Source organism: Aquarana catesbeiana, linkage group LG08 (assembly GCF_042186555.1).
Source record: "Aquarana catesbeiana isolate 2022-GZ linkage group LG08, ASM4218655v1, whole genome shotgun sequence".
Lineage (NCBI taxonomy): Eukaryota > Metazoa > Chordata > Amphibia > Anura > Ranidae > Aquarana > Aquarana catesbeiana.
The window spans coordinates 40,814,094-40,832,004 of NC_133331.1; the positions used below are offsets into that span (position 1 = coordinate 40,814,094).

A 17,911-nucleotide genomic window follows, 5' to 3' on the forward strand; every position below is an offset into this window, starting at 1 on the left:
GAACCAGTTCTGTGATTGTGTAGACTGGGGAGTGTGGTATCTGAGCTTTGCGGTGAGTTAACGCCTGTGTGGCAAAACTTCTCAAAGAGAGATAGGGTCTGGGGCAGCACAAGGCTGCACCCAGTTGTTAGTTAGGGACACTACGTGTGTAGTAAGCGGTCAAGCTGACCAGGATTTCTTTTCATGTTTCTTTTGTTTTTCTGTTATTTTTTCAATGCATCTAGTCTGAATAAACCGCACCTTTGTTTTTGTTTCACCTACCAAGCTGTCTGCTGTGCCTGATTTTGTGTGGTGAACCCATCCAGGGGGTCACACACACCCGCTGCCGAGCTAACCCCTCACAATATATATATATATATATATATATATATATATATATATATATATATATATATATATATATATATATATATATACACACACACACACACACACATACCCGGCTGCCCTAGTCCACATTAACACCAAATATATTTGGCCAATGTCAGGACCAAGCATCAAGCAGTGTTCACAGCCTTTGGTATGGTCACCAAGTTAGATGTAGAAAAGAGCTACTTATTGTTAACGGGACACTTGCAAGATTAAGAAGTAACCATTGTCACCTATTATGCACCCAACCACCAACTCCCCTTCTTCACACATTTATTCCAGCCAAAACACATCAAGTGAGTATACTCATCCTATGCAGAGACAGCAATTTTGCTGTTCAACCAACACTAGATAGGTCCCTTACTCAGACAATAATACCCGATTTGTCAGCCTAATTTCGAGCTTTGCTGACACACCAGTGATTGCCTGACTGTTGGTGTAAAATGAATCCAACGACCAAAAATGACACATTCCATTTCTCGCCATATAATACCTTTTCTTGAATAGATCACTTTTTTAGGTCACATACCCTTCCTACCCTTTCAAGCTTCAATTACAGTAGTTGTCCCTCAGTCAGATCATAGTGCAGTCACCCATAGGATGGCCATACATCATACAATTTTCTTGTTTAATTTCCTTTAAACTTACCTTCAACTATGTAGTGCAAGGGCCTGCCTGATTGCATACAAATGGAAAGTGTTAAGGTTTGACCTCATATTATATGGTTTTAGTAAATCTAAAGGAAATTTGTACAAGAAAATTGTATAGCGTATGGCCAGTCTTATTCTTACCTCACTTTGGTCAGCCCCAACGGATCGCACCTGGACTTTTAATGATTCTCTGCTGCCAGTAGAATTCTCAAGAGCCTACATTTGTTATTCCATCCTAGAATATCTTAAAAACAACCGCAGTGACACAATCTACCTTGTGACACTGTAGGAAGTCTACCTGGTGGTGATTAGGGATGACTGCATTAAGCTGGCTACATCACATAAACATGACGGAGTAATTCACTTCCAACAACTGGAAGACTACTTCCAACCGAAGGCCTTAAAAAGATCCCCCCCTCTGGCCTTGATATCAATCACTCCAAGTCCCAAATATTAAATGTTTCTCTGACATAAAAACAATTCAGTATGCTACAGATCTTTTTTCTTTACCACTAAGAATACAAGCGCCTCTCATATTTCAAAATCTATCTCGGCCCCTTTTTTTCACTCGCTCTATGCAACTAATTATCTGCCTTTTCTTAATAAACCCAAAATACTGTTTGGATTACCCACTCTCTTGACTTGGCTGCATATGGACAATTAAGATAACATATTTGCCAAAAATCGTGTATCTGTTTTGTGTGTTACCCATTAGGATCCCGACTTCAATTCTCCAATAACAGCTTTTAAAATTAATCTGGCACTGCCATAGACCGAAAATGGCTAAATCCACTACCAAAGCAGGCCTCAGGGTGCTCTGGGGGTCCTACATTTGCAGAACGACTATCATTGTCGCAAATAGCATGCCAAGTGTGAAATACCCATTTGGGTATCCCTTGAAACAGTGGACTGTGCACTTATACCAAATGTGCCCTTATACCAAATCAATAACCTGTTATGGCTACTGCCACATAATAGATCCTAGTAGAACCTAATAGAATGCAGCCATTATGCAATCCATCTACCGTATATAGGATTACTTTAAATACTCTGGAGCTCTCCAGTCCCCCATATACCTTTAATGTCCTGTCTCTGCAATCCTGCCTTTCCGCCAGGATGGGAATACTCATGCGCTTTTCAGCACTGGATAGACCGAAAGCTCACTGACATGTGTTACCACTTAACATCTCATGGCCCTGAGAAATTTCGTACTTTGCAAATAAAGGATAAAATTGCCTAAAACCTTCATTTTTTGCTACCAAGTCAAACACCTCATACAGTCAATGATCCCTCCCCCCTATTAAAGGATCAGCACTCTCCAGGCTTGATCTCTTTGCAATACTTATCACAGGCTCCTCGTCACCCCATCAAGAATATATGAAGAAACAGAAATCAGATCTCAGCATTACTCAAACCACAGCAATGGCAGCAAATCAGGGAAAACACCAAATCATATTCCCAGAAAAGTACTTGTACTAGAAACCAATTATAAAAATTACTTTACCACTGGTACCTATTTTAGACTCAAACTGCACGTCATACTCTAGGGCATGATGGCACTTGTTTCTGTGTCTGCCTAGAACTGGGCATTTATGTTCACGTATGGGGGACCTGTCCAATTGTGAATGCTTTGTAGGCGCAGGTCTATGATATGCTGTAAAATGATACCTTGAGAGACGATGCTCAACTTGAAACTAGATGGGCTTTCCAAACGTCCGTTCAGGCTGACAACTCACTTTTTTACAGCTAAGCAAATCATGACCAGAACCTGGTTGTAGGATTCCCTCTCGCTGGCAGCAGTAAAATTTAAGGTGCTCACTCACGAACGACAGGCTGACTGCTAAACTTACTGACATTATGCACAATTTCCACACAACCTGTGTTCCATGGGTTACCAGCTTTATGCCATCAGATATTGGCCGCCGATTATTAGATTTAAGGGAAACAACTACAATCATCTGATATTGAGAGGGTATCTCCACGGCTTCTACGTGCTCCTCCAAACCTCTCAACTGTCCACCCTCTTTCCTAGTACTTTTTTCCTTCTCTCTTTCTGCACAAGTTTTTCTCTGTGGATTTATGTTGACAGTACAAATGAGCCCTGAGTTGATTTACTGGCTTCTTCTAAACGTATTGTACCATGTTGAACTGTTGGACCATTTTGTATTGCTGGCCTGCATGCCATACTCATACATTGTGTATTTAACGTCTCTCGATCTGCTGCCTTTAAAATAAAAAAAAAAAAAAAAAAAAAAAAAAAAAAAAACACTAAACACAAAGCATTTTCTCTAGTGTTCGCATCAAATGCAGAAGGGTATCAGAAATTCACACACCCAGAAGTGTTGCTTATTTAATGCAGCCAGGGAGCAGCATGGTGATGATGATTCAAGACTTGGGCAGTTGGAAAGGTAAATATATTGCCTTTTCTTTCTACAGATTTTGCTACTTGCCGTTTACTGTTTAGATCCTGTAGTAACAGTACCAATTTAAAGCCAAAAGTTAACCTATAGCAACTACTCTGTCCATAAGTAGACAATGATGCTGAGAAAACAGTTTGAAGGCTTGGGGGCTCCGTCATACTGTAATTTTTGCCCATAGTTACACTTTATAAAATCTCACATATACATGGGCACCTGAAGACTCCTTGATTCTTCAGTAAACCAGTATTTTTATTTTGCTGCTACACCGAGCAACAGACTTTTTAATTCTATAATAAAATGAAGATGCAATTTAATCTACGTAATGTCAGCAATTATAAAAACACATTAAATAATAATAATCGTGATAAAAGAGTTTTGCTACTTACTAGAAGAATGTATTTCAAATTCCTTCAGAGAAACTCACATTAAGAACTTTACAGGAGGAAGACTCTTAAAAATAATGGCATTCATTTCAGATACTTGCATTAATTACTATAAATGCAAATAGGATTTATTAACCAGTTATGAGCTGTAATGCACTGCCAATGGATTTCTTTTCTCCTCATTAATTTTCAATTACACTGCATTCATTTGCAAATCCTCCATTAGGAAAAAAAAATACATAAAAAGTTTCTGAAAACTACATGATATTTAATGTTAAAAACACTTACAATGAACTTGGGGACTTTTGTAAACACAATGTATTTTGGTACCATTATATAAAACAGATAGAAAAACTAACGGATAGAAAAATATTGCACACCAATGACATCAAAAATGCATCATGAATCTGTGAATACAAAACTGTAAAGTGAACTTTTTTAGTAACAGTTTGAAGTTGAAAACTTCAGACACATCCAAGAGGTGTTGTTGGGACTTTCAAAATATATTGGTTCAATAAGACGTCAAAAACATAATAATTTTACTGGCACTGGTAAGGCTGCTAATGCGAAGCAAGGCTCCCCCATCGGTGGCACCTAGAATGTTACTCAAAGCATGCTAACACAAAAGGAGCACCAAAATAAATGATGAAGGAGTCCCAGTCCTTTTAATGATTCGCAATCTAATTACAAAAAATAGCCAATGCACTTTGGGGGACAACACAATCCCCTCTTCATTAGGGCTTCAAAATAAATGTAAACAGGAGGTATATTCATATGCATACAGTACATACATGAATATATGACCAATTGTTATGAAACAAATTGATAACGTTAAAAAAACATGACATGTTTGGGCCCCTTTCACATTGACAGACTGATCCGGTCCACCTGTCAGTTTTTCAGTTGGACCAGATCGGACCACCCAATGCTTTCTATGGAGCAGTGGATGTCGACGGACATGTGCCCATTGACACCCACCAAAAAACGATCCTATCCTGTCTGCTAAAAACAGACGGATGGGGACAGGTGGTCCATTTCCATCTGACAGCCCATAGAGGTCCACTCTACATCAGCAGACACAGACCAGTCATCCACCTGCTCAGCAGAGATCAACAAAGAGATCCCCATGCTGAGCGGGCAGACTCCACCAGTGTGAAAAGGGCCTTAAAGTTGAATTCTATGCATTGTATATTTTTATATATATAGTTACATTGGTCCAGTTTGCATTGTACCCTATGCATATACTATACCTGGCTGATGCACCTTGAAGCTGGAAATCACTGAAGCAGACACAGCCATTTCAGTGGTCTGCACTTGTTTCCGGATCCCATGCTGAGCGGCCAGTCTGATGCAATGTAAATACAGGAGGTCAGCCGCTCAGCAGGGACATCAACCAAAGAATGCTTTGAATTTTCTGAAAAAATGCAAACTGTTTTATGATTGGATGAGGTGGAGAGGCAGTCAGTGATGTCACAAACTTGATCTTTAAAGCTGCTGGGACAGGAAGAGTACACAAATCTGTCATATGGCTTCTTTCAGGCGCAGCCAGGGCCAGAAATGTTTTCTGCATCAAGGGTGTAAACACCATCACGCAGAGGTAAACATGTACTGGGGGGGGGGGGTGGCAGAGTCCTATGTTAGATTAGTTTGGGAAGCAATGGAAGGGAGTGGTGTTTTATAGAGAAAGTTGAGTGATGTATGAAGTATTTTTAAATACAGCTAGTGTGAGTACACAATCATGTATTTATATCAGCCCCCTGTATTCCATTAAACAGCAGCCTGCATACAAAGAAAGATGAGGTATGAGGATTTAGGGCACTACGGATTTGCACAGTGCTTTAAGTTCAACAACATGTTGTGTTTTATTTTATATATACACGACTGAAGAACTACAAAATTAATTTGCAAATAAAACAGCAAATACATGAATTTCAACCGTTTTAGCCATTTCCAGAAGTCAAGCTTTAGTGCCGGTTCACACTGCTGCGCTGTGAATTTGTTCCGTTTTTTTGTCCCGTGTGAGGTGCAAATTTACCGCAAATTTACCGCAATTTTACTGCGAATTTCTGGAGTTGGACATAGCTGCGTTTGATGTTCTAGCCAATGGAATCATAATGTAAAAAAAAAAAAAAAAAAAAAAGGTGTTAACTTCCTGTGTACTTCCTGGTTTTTGTGGAGAGTAGTGTGGTGGAATTCGCACATATCTGAACCAACAATGCGATTCCAGAACGATTTACATTGATGTCTGTGGAGAATAAATTCGCAATGCAACTCTGTAAACTCGCACAAGACGCTTTTTTTTTTCGCATTCGTAGAGGAATCGCAACGCATGTATGTGAACGACCGTCATTGAAAACAATGACTTTATGAATGACATGCGAATTTAGAATGTTTTTGACGCATCACATTCGTTATGAACTCACATCAGTGTGAACCGGCATCAAATGACCTTTTAATGCTGTTTAGCATAACAATCTATAACTTTTGTCTGAGGAAAAGCATTAGCAAAGTCACAGTTCCATATCTCTTGTCCAAGTAAAAGATAAACCCTTACCTGATAAATTTACACTCAGAAGGGTCATAAAGAGACATCAGAACTTCAGCGTCCTCCCCAATCTTACACACCACATTTTTTAAATTAACAAACAAAGTAAACGAGGGTGTGGCAGCAAACTTGGCTTGTCTGTTGATGTCACTCTGTTTCTGAGACTGCAAAAAAATATAATAAATCAACACTGGAAATGCTAAACAGGTAAACACGCTGCTAGTATCTATAGATCAGCTTCCTATAAGCTCCTGTAACTCAACACTCAGGGAGAGGATCCAAGGGTGGGCCGATCCTAGAAGTCAGTCAGGTTTACCTACAGTGCACATGTGCTGGCAGTGACCTTGCTGACAGGAAGAGAAAGCAGAGTGAGCTGACTAATTACTCATGTATGCTGCTGCTGCTCCTTCTTGGTCTAGTAAGTATGATGAGGGCAAGATTGTCACTAAATTGTGTTGCTGCTGCAGCAGGACCAGACTATGCTGTCTGGCAGGGGTTCTTGGATCAGAAGACTAGCTGAAGAGTTACAAATCCTTTAGCAGTTAAAACGTGGTTCCATATATGTATTTCAATTGTGCATGCAGCCGCTTGTCTGGAGCACAGACACAGAACACAGAAATACAAATATAACAGCCATTCAAAAGTCCAAGTAAATGTCAAAATTCTCTAGTCTAGTGTGTTTTCCAATGTTTTGTAGACACCTGATTTGCTTCGGGCCACAAGCAGTAGTTCTATCAGAGGCAGTTCATTATGGAGGGGCCTAGTGGAAGCAAATGTTTATTTAGCTGCCTGTAAAATATTTCAAATTGCATTCCCTTCCTTTTAATCAAAGATACAGTGCACAGTGTTGGTTTAATGATTTCTCTATCACAGGCACTAGCAATAACCAAAATACAGAAAAAATGTGTGCTAAACCTTTTCTTCCTGAAGTCTTTCTTCAACTTGCTTGGAAGCTATTTCATGTGCCCTGAAAAGACTAATTGTGCTGGTCTGTTCTGGGTCGAGTATATTTCCATCCTCATCTCGTACAACCAGGTCCAAATCAAGGATCCTAACAAAAAAAAAAAATAAAAAAGGAAGAAAACGACAAAGTAAGTTTCCATGACATTACGCAGCAAGAGCAGCTTCTAAATAAAACGAACATAAAAATATATACTGCATTTTAAAATGAAATCGGTCAGAGGAAGCAGGCCTGGCTGCCTACTGTTGGTCTCTTTACATTGAGGGTGGAGAATGGCAAGTAGAAGCGCTTCTAGAAGGGTCCTTCAGGTCTATATACAGTGGATATAAAAAGTCTACACACCCCTGGTAAAATGTCAGGTTTCTGTGATGTAAAAACAATGGAGTAAAAGATAAATCATTTCAGAGCTTTTTTTCAACTTTAATGTGACCTACAAACTGTACAACTCAGTTGAACTGAAAACTTTTAGGTGGAGGGAAGTAAAAATAAAAGAACTAAAATAATATGGCTGCATAAGTGTGCAAACCCTTAAACTAAAACTTTGTTGAAGCACCTTTTGATTTAATTACAGCACTCAGTCTTTTTGGTTATGAGTCTATCAGCATGGCACATCTTGACTTGGCAATATTTGCCCACTCTTCTTTGCAAAAACACTCCAAGTCTGTCAGATTGTGAGGGCATCTCCTGTGCACAGCCCTTCGCAGATCACCCCACAGATTTTCAAATTGGATTCAGGTCTGGGTTTTGGCTGGGCCATTCCAAAAAAAACTTTAATCTTCTTCCGGTGAAGCCATTCCTTTGTTGATTTGGATGTATGCTTTGGGTCGTTGTCATGCTGAAAGATGAAGTTCCTCAATATTGACTGGTATTTGGAACTGTTCATAATTCCCTCTACCTTGACTAAGGCCCCTGTTCCAGCTGAAGGAAAACAGCCCCAAAGCATGATGTTGCCACCACCATGCTTCACTGTGGGTATGGTGTTCTTTTGGTGATGTGCAGTGTTTTTGCATTAAACATATCTTTTGGAATTATGGCCAAAATGTTCGACCTTGGTTTCATCAGATCATACCACATTTTCCCACATGCTTTTGGGAGACTTCAAAATTTAGCCAGGCTTGGATTTTTTCTTGCCACTCGACCCCATAATCCAGACATATGAAGAATACGGAAGATTGTTGTCACATGTACCACACAGCCTGTACTTGCCAAATATTCCTGCTGTAGGCCTCATGGCAGCCTCCCTGACCAGTTTTCTTCTTGCCTTTTCATCAATTTTGGAGGGATGTCCAGTCCTTGGTAATGTCACTGTTGTGCCATATTTTTTCCACTTGATGATGATTGCCTTCACTGTGTTCCATGGTATATCTAATGCCCTGGAAATTCTTTTGTACCCTTCTTCTGACTTATACCTTTTAACAATGAGATCCCTCTGATGCCTTGGAAGCTCTCTGTGGACCATGGCTTTTGCTGTAGGATGCGACTAAGAAAATGTTAGGAAAGACCTACTAGAACAGCTGAACTTTACTTGGGGTTAATTAGAGGCACTTTAAATTAAGGCAGGTGTGTACTGACTCCTATTTAACAGGAGTTTGAATGTGATTGCTCAATTCTGAACACAGCTACATCCCCAGTTATAAGAGAGTGAGCACACATATGCAACCACACTATTAGTTTTTTAGTTTTACTCCCCCACTAAAATATTTATTTTTCAATTGAGTTATAGGTCACATTAAAAGGTGGAAAAAGTTCTGAAATTATTTATCTTTGTCTCATTTTTTACATCACAGAAACCTGAAATTTTAACAGGGGTGTGTAGACTTTAAGGTAGCAGGATAGCAAGCTGACAGGCACTCAAGCAGCACTTACAAGAGTGAAGCAGGCTCTGGATAGACAAAGATATGCTGAGAAAGGCGCTTCTAAGTGCAGTAGGTCAGCAACTTTATTAAAAGGCAACAGTTAAAAACATTTAAAGGATGGTTCTGCTCATCAATGTCTGAAGTCCTCCTGAGATGGTCTCCCTGTCACTGTGCTTCTGAGGTTTTGAAGAAGGAGCCTTTGAGCATGCTCCAAAACTAGTCACCTCCCCTTGCGGACATCAATCTACCTACCCCCCCCCCCCCCGTGTTCCACATGGTTTCAGGAAATGTGGCAGGCATCTTGTTCTGCCAGTGCCAGTCCCTCGGTTCCTGCGGCTGCGGGCCAGCACAGTGACAGGGAGACCATCTCAGGAGGACTTCAGGCATTGATGAGCCTGTTTACTCTGTAATCCTGTAAGTGTTTTTAACCGTTGCCTTTTAATAAAATTGCTGACACTGCACTTAGAAGCGCCTTTCTCTGCATATCTTTGTCATTACATTGAGGGCGACCTGCAAAACCATTTTAGATGGACGTAATGTATGCAGAATAGCAACAGAAAAGCGGCATTTCAGTCAAAAGAGATCCAGTGTGTGGAAAAAACTTGCATGATCTCCAATGTTCTTTATTCAAAAACAAAGTGCTGGCACATGGGTAACCCAAAATATCTCCTCTCAGACATACATTATTTGGCACGGGTTCATCAAGCCATTATCTATCCTATACTGACAATCACAGTGATTATGTTCGTGGAAGGATGTGTGTGTGTATATATATATATATATATATATATATATATATATATATATATATATATATATATATATATATATATATATATATATATATATATATATATATATATATATATATATATATAGGATCTAATAATAATAAAGCAACTTATACACTGTAGATATGGGTGTTACTACTAGCATGTGGATGTTTTTATAGAACACCATGAAGGGAAAATGTATTGATTATTAAAAATGTATTAATAAATGTATGTTGATTTCTATTATATATTAAAAAAAGTCCACTACAATGGGAATTGGGTAAACATAAGATGAACAACTGGTCCTTTATTATCACACACACACAGGACAGCAGATTGTCATGCTAAGGAAAAGACCTGCTAAACATATCCTCGCTGTATCCAACCCTAAAAGTAAAACATTTTGCCTTTAGTTCTACTTTAAGGAGCTTTGCCTGCCCAACCTAGAGCAGCAGTCTCATGTTTTACAGAATGAGGACAGAACACATCATAGACGTAGCTTAAACACTGTGTTTGAAAGCCTCATCAGAACTTTCATCCATTAGTATTTGGGGGACAAAGACTGTTTTTTCTGCAACTCCTGTTCCTATTTGTCAGAAGTTTCAGAACAAAACAAATTCTCAAGATGTTCATCCCTGTTTGAAAGCTGAGCATCTGGAGTCCATGCAAACTTTAAGCAAACACGTTGGCAGATGGTAAGACACAATAACAAACAAGGAATCCATTAATTGAGGAGAAGGTGAAGCTTTAAATTTTCTACGCCAAACAGAATCAAGGCTCAGTCTCAAGTCTTTCTCTGCAAAGCTGAACACAGTCACAGGAAATGCAAAACTTCCATATCTCAGCAACCCATACATAAAATTAGATTTTCATGAGGCGTTCATACTTTTAAAAGCTAAAAGGCAAAATTCATACCTAAACATCACCTACTCGCAGAAAGGTAAGCTTCTAGTTATAATAATCTGCAAATATTCATAAGTCACTACATGGCTCACTGCAGCCTCCGATAAGTAAATCTCTCACGTACGTTCAGTTCAGAATAGGGAGTTTAGTTACAAATTTATTTATTTCAGGCATTTATATAGTGGTGACAATTTATACAGCCTTTTACATACTGTACATTCACAACAGTTCCTACCCTCAAGAGGTTGCAATCTAAGGTCCCCATCTCCCAATTTAGGCAGTAGCCAATTAAAGAATGTGTTAGCCCAACATTTCATACAGTGATAGAGAATATAGATATACATCTCTATCTCGTTTATTTTTCAAGAGAGAGTGACACTCACGGGTATTGAATGGTGTTTCGACAAGGCACAAGCTGGTCTCTCTCAGGACCGCTTATGCCTCGTCAAAATAAAATCTTCACTGTGCGTTCACCTCTCAAAACCCGCGAGTTCCGCTCTCTCTTTTGAACTGTGTGTACTACAGGCTGTGCAATGGACCCACTTTCTCTGCAATCTGTGTGCAATGGCAACATTATAATATATATATATATATATATATATATATATATATATATATATATATATATATATATATACACACACATATATACATACATATACCCCCTATTAGATTGTAGGCTCTTCTGAGCAGGGCCTTCTTAATCCTCTTGTATTTTATTGTATCTGTATTGTCTCCTTTTATATTGTAAAGGGCTGCGTGTTGGCGCTATATAAATCCTGTATAATAATATTATATATATATATATATATATATATATACACATACATACACACACATACACACACACTGTAAATATATATTTATTTATTATCACCACATATATATTTATATTTATTTATTATCACACACACACACACACACACACACACACACACACACACACAATGCTGTGAAAAAGTATTTGCTCCCTTCCTGATTTTTTTTTTTTTTTAAATATATTACACAAACATAACCCAAGATGCAGTTTTGAAATCATTTCATTAAGGGGAAAAAAGCTGTTCAAACCTGCCTGGCCCTATGTGGAAAAAGTAATTGCCCTCTCCCATGCTGAATCATGAATGAACTGTGATAACCACAATTTTTTGGAAAGCGGAGTTAAATTTTCCCTTGCCACACCTAGGCCTGATTACTGCCAGACCAGTTGAATCAAGAAATCACATAAATAGAAGCTGACAAAGTGAAGGACGCTAACAGATCACAAAAAGCCACACATCATGCCACAATCTTAAAAAAAAAAAATCAAGAACAAATTAGAAACAAACATGTATCGGTCTAGGAAGGGTATCAAAGCCTTTTCTAAGGCGTTGGAACTCCAGTGAACCACAGGGAGAGCCTTTATCCACAAATGGAGATAACTTGGAACAGTGGTGAACCATCCCAGGAGTGGCCGGCCTACAAAAATGACTTCAAGAGCACGACAACAACTCATCCAGGAGGTCCTAAAATAACCTAGATCAGTGTTCATGATTCAAGAATAATAAAGAAACTGGGCAAAAATGGAATCCATGGCAGAGTTCCAAGGTCAAAGCCACTGCTGACCAAGAACACAAAGGCTCACCTTACATTTACCAAAAAAACATCTTGATTACCCCTAAGACTTTTAGGCAAATATTCTGTGGACTGATCCAAAAATTTTACTTTTTGGAAGTTGTGCGTCCCGTTACATCTGGCATAAAACAAATACAGTATTTCATAAGAACATCATACCAACAGTCAGACATGGTGGTGGTAGTGTGATGGTCTGGGGCTGCTTTGCAGCTTCAGGACCTGGGTGACTTACCATAATTGATGGAACCATGAATTCTGAGCTCTACCAGAAAATCCTAAAGGAGACTGTCCTTCCATCAGTTTGTGACCTCAAGATCAAGTGAACTTGGGTTATGCAGCAGGACAATGATCCAAAACACAACAGCAAGTCCACCTCCAAATGGTTCAAACAAAGCAAACTTTAGGTTTTGGAGTGGCCTAGTCAAAGCCCGAACTTGCATCCAATTGAGATGCTGTATCATGACCTTACACAGGCTGTTCATGCTGGAAAACCCTCCAATGTGGCTGAATTAAAACAATTCTGCAAATAAGAGTGCCCAAAATTGCTCCACATCAATGTGAAAGACTCATTACCAGTTACCGCAAACGCTTGATTGCAATTGTTGCCGCCAAGCGTGGCACAACCACTTATTAGGTTTAGGAGGCAATTACTTTTTCACATAAAGCCAGGCAGGTTTGTACAGCTTTTTTGCCTTAATAAATGAAACCATCATTTAAAAACTGCAATTTGTATTTACTCTGGTTATGTGTGTGTACTAATAACATTTGTTTGATGAGCTGACCACAACAAAAAACAAAAATGCCCTTGGGACTTTTAAAAAGCACACCTCAAAACATGCCAAGTAAAATTTATAAATTATTTATTCAACGCACATTTAAAAACAACATGTGATACAGAAAAAAAAAAGTATATTAACTGTCATTATATTGGTAAATTTTGCATTCACGAAATCAACCTTTCCATGAGACTTGGATGTGTCACAAAGATGACTGGCAGTAGTCTGGAATAGCTGTGCTAGGTCTCAACGCATTTTGCGAGAAGAGTCTCTCTCTATAATGACATTTAATATACTTTTTTCTTTTTTAAATGTGCGTTGAATAAATCATTTACAAATTTTACTTGGCAAGTTTTGAGGTGTGCTCTTTAAAAGTCCCATGGGCATTTTTGTTTTCTGTTGCGTGCATACTAATAGGGACTGAGTAGCACCTCTACCCATCCGACACCAGCTCTTTTCTCTTTATTGTTTGATGATCTGAGTCATTTAAGTGTGACAATTATGCAAAAAAAAAAATAAAAAATTAAGAAGGGGGAAATACTTTTTCACACACACACAGAGTAGATTCACTGCTACAGGGTGGCCACGCTGTGCAGAATCATGTGTATATACATGATTCAGCAGAAGCCGATCAGCGGGTGCTGGCCAATAGATGTCTGCTGGCACCCAGCGATCGCGTGGAAGAGACGCAGGACGGAGCTTCTAAACAAGACACTTAGTACGCACATGAGTAAAAATAGCACAAACACTGGCTAGGCACACATTTAACTCTTTGATTACCCTAGATGTTTAAGCCTTTCCCAGCCAGTGTCATTAGTACAGTGACCGTGCATTCTTTTAGCACTGATCACTGTATTAGTGTCACCAGTTCCCACAAAGTGTCATAAGTGTCAGTTAGTGTCATAACGTCTTCCACAATATCACAGTCCCTACTATAAAGCATTGTAGCCAACTATGACTCCTGTCCCCATTTTGTCAACCCCCTGAAAAAAAACAAATGTTAAAGGACAACGCTAGCCAAAGCATAAGCTTTAGCAAAAAACTGTGTAAAGTGAACATTTTCTTTTTACTATGTCTCTTTTCGTTCTTTGATGTACTGAATAGGGGAAAAACTAACTAGTTACACAGTTGAAATACATACATGGGAACTGATTTGTTGTTCTGTGATCCAGTCTTGTAAATCCGGCAGTACCAAGATGGAACACTACTGCAGCAGCCCAGGGTGATCACATACAGTGGCCAAAACACACCTCCACCCTGCCAGCTAAACAATGGAGAGAAGCAGCTATACAGAATGGTAAGGGTGGATGGGATCAAAGGATCATGTGCACCAGGGTACACAACTTGCCCCAAGTAAAACATTTTCTAAGCATCTTTCAATTGCATATTTATTGGAGCTACCAGTTAAATGCCAGTTTTGTCCAAATTCAATATTGTTTTGCATTGTTTTGCAAAACAACATGCTGGCTATCTATTGTTAGGAACTCACTGGCGACAAATCCCCATTTTTGCCAAATGTTGCAGCCACTATAAAATTCATCTGATTGTTGGACGTCCTCATTGGATTCTTGATGATACAGAATGACCACCAAGGACTCCCAGCTGCAAGAATGACATTTGTGCGATGGCTTGCAGAAACTCGAAACACAAAGGTTACATTAACCAGGCTCAGCCATCTATCCCTAACTGCAGCTATCTACTCTGTCTCTGCTATTTCGCCAATTAATGCCACTGGAATCCACCAGTGGCTGCAGGTGTGAAAGAGGCCAACCTGTTGTTGGAAAAAATCTCAATGAAGCCTGAAAAAAAAATACAACAGCCAGTAAATAAACATCAGAGAGTATATTTATAATGCAGTGAATGTGACTTTTAGCAAACATTGACTGGTGGTAAATCAGTCACTGCCATTTAACCATTTTGCTGCCAGAGCCATTTAGTGTTTTATGCATGCATGTTTAAAAAAAAACATCTTGGGCCTGAAGGATAAAGTGGTTGTCAAACCACTTAATACCATCCTCTGTTTAATTATCCTATGTGCACCTGTGTCTGCGTTTAATAAAAATAAGCTGCTCCTTACCAGTTTTCAGAGTGCCGATCGCCGCCTAAGTGACCCGCCGGCTCTCTCCTCTCCCTGTCGGACTGCTGCAGCGGGCTGAGCCGATGATTCCCCGCTGAGAAGAGGAGTGGAGGAGGAGGGGAGGAGAGAGGCGGCGGGTGACGCGAGCGGCGATTGGTGCTCTGAAAACTGGTAAGGAGCGGCTTATTTCTATAAAAACACAGGCACAGGGGCACCTAGGATTATTAATCTGACAGTATGGTATAAAGTTTAAATGAAACTTCAACAGCAGGAGGGGAGGGCGGCGGGCACTGACACAGGAGTAGACAGACACGGAGGGGAGGGGAGGGGGAGAGGGGAGGGGAAGAAGGGAGGGGCAGAGGGGAGGGGGAGAAGGGAGGGGGAGAGGGGAGGGGGAGAAGGGAGGGGGAGAGGGGAGGGGAGGGGGAGAGGGGGAGGGGAGGGGGAGAGGGGGAGGGGAGGGGAGGGGGAGAGGGGGAGGGGAGGGGGAGAGGGGGAGGGGAGGGGGAGAGGGGAGGAGGAGAGAGGAGAGGGGAGGAGGGGAGAGGAGGGGAGAGGGGAGGGGAGGAGGGGAGAGGGGAGGAGGGGAGGGTAGCGACAGGAGAGCTGCGGATGACGGAGGCACGTAAACTGACCATGGTGTCAGGGCCCAGCAGCCATGATAAACCATGGTCAGTTTATAGGAGCATAGCCCGGCAGGATCAGCCAGGTTTTTTAGGTGATAGAAAGGGCCAAATTACACAGCACAAGCACTTTGCTGTATAACATGCTTTAAGGAAACAGGATCAACATTTTTTTTTTTTAGGTTAACAAACACTTTAATTAAAATCCCCAAAACATAATATATATTTTCTGAAAGTAGACACAATGCAGAATAAAAATGGTGGTAGTGCTAGTTTTTTGTGTCACATGATATTAGTTTATCATTAGTTTATTAGTTTATCAAGCGCAAAATGTCAGTAAAAATATACAAAGGTTAAATTTAGGGGCAATAGATACAATATATTACCCATTTTTGGTCAAATATAAAATAAGGTTGTGCCAAGTAAATTAAATACCCAATGTGCCTGTGAAACAGTCAAACTTTGGTACCCTAAATTCTTCATAGACAGTGTTTTAAAAGCCCCTACAGGTCATAAGTATGGCGTTAACTGTGAATAATGGCTGAATTATTGCTCATGCCAGAGTGCACAGCTATACGTAGAATGTGTAGAGCAATCAACGGTTTCAAGCTTTGGCACCCTTGAAACACATATATGTTTATATGTGCTTGTATGTGGCAGTGGGGGTTGAGCTGATATTTTTTTAAACTTTCTTTTTTAACAAACTATTTTTTACCACATGGAAACAAAAAAGTATCCTATGTAATGTTTTCTTTCTTTTTTTTTTTATTTTTCGTGGCCGGCTCCCTTTAGCGACACATCATGGGTTTATTGGAGGCATCATGCCAGGGGTGCTTGGAAGCGATCAAGCGGCTTCCATGCGCCCCTGGTACCGCCGCCTGTCTGATTTACACACCTTATATCATCCACTTTACCCCCCATTGCAGTAAAGGGTTAAAACATGTACCTGGAAGATTCACCTGCAGTGAGTGTTTGATGTCAGATTCACTGTTTATAAATATGCCCCCCCTGATGCTGAGCTTTAATTAAAAAAAAAATGCACATTCAAATCCACAGGAAGAAAAAGAAAATGGACGTGGATTTTAAAGTCTACAGACCTGTTTCCATAATCAATCCGTGCTGTGATTTTCTTTTTGAGCTCTTTCAGTTCATCCTGGGGCAGCGTTCCAGACAAGATCTGTGATCTCCACTCCACCAGGTCACAGATCATATTTCTGACGCAGTTAAACATGTCTCGATTATCTTGCTATAAAAGGGAAATACAAGTATTGATTTGACTTTATGCACACAACAAATAAGTATATAGCAAGGTATAGTTTGCTAGAAGCCAAAACATTAATATTTCATTGGACAGTGAATTGGATGTGACCTAGCACACTCGCTTAAACACACATGGTGTGTTTAAATGTTTTGGGCTAGGAACTCGGATAGTTAGGATCCAGGAACCAAAAATTTGCACAGATGCCTTGACAAAGCAGTGTCGCTTCACAAATGTATACAACAAAAATCACATTTGACCCCAAAAAGAAGAAAGGTTTAAATAAAAAGAAATCTAGTCCAAGAATGTTTTGATTCATTTCAGGTACAGTATAGATAGTAGAAGTTAAGCCACATTAAACTGAACTTGTTTAGAAATGTTACAAAAAAAAAAAAAAAAACAAAAAACACATTTTAACACCTAGCTTTGTTACTCATTTATTACTGTGCATGAAGGAAGCCACTGGGATGGGTGGTGAAAATGTCTTCAACATTCCTAAGCTAGTCTAGATTAATTGCTTAAGCCTTTATAAACCCCTTTATAACCGTGCCATTTTTCAGTGCTGTGATAGCTAGACTGACAATCACTCGATCACTCACCACTGTACCAAGATACATTTTATATAATCTTTGAGGTAAATGAAACATTCTTTTGGTGGCAAATATTGACCGCTTAGTTTTTATTATTTTTACTATTAAAAAAAAAA

General features: G+C 39.7%; 1 protein-coding gene across 1 annotated transcript in view; it reads right to left on the reverse strand.

Annotated features, from left to right (window-relative positions):
* Nucleotides 1–17,911, reverse strand: part of DOCK1 (dedicator of cytokinesis 1) — a gene marked incomplete in the record, with an annotated part of 633,434 nt that overhangs the window by 483,072 nt on the left and 132,451 nt on the right. Inside the window, 3 exon segments of the mRNA XM_073595735.1 lie at nucleotides 6,377–6,531; nucleotides 7,283–7,418; nucleotides 17,045–17,193. Of these exon segments, the coding sequence (XP_073451836.1) occupies nucleotides 6,377–6,531; nucleotides 7,283–7,418; nucleotides 17,045–17,193 (440 nt within the window).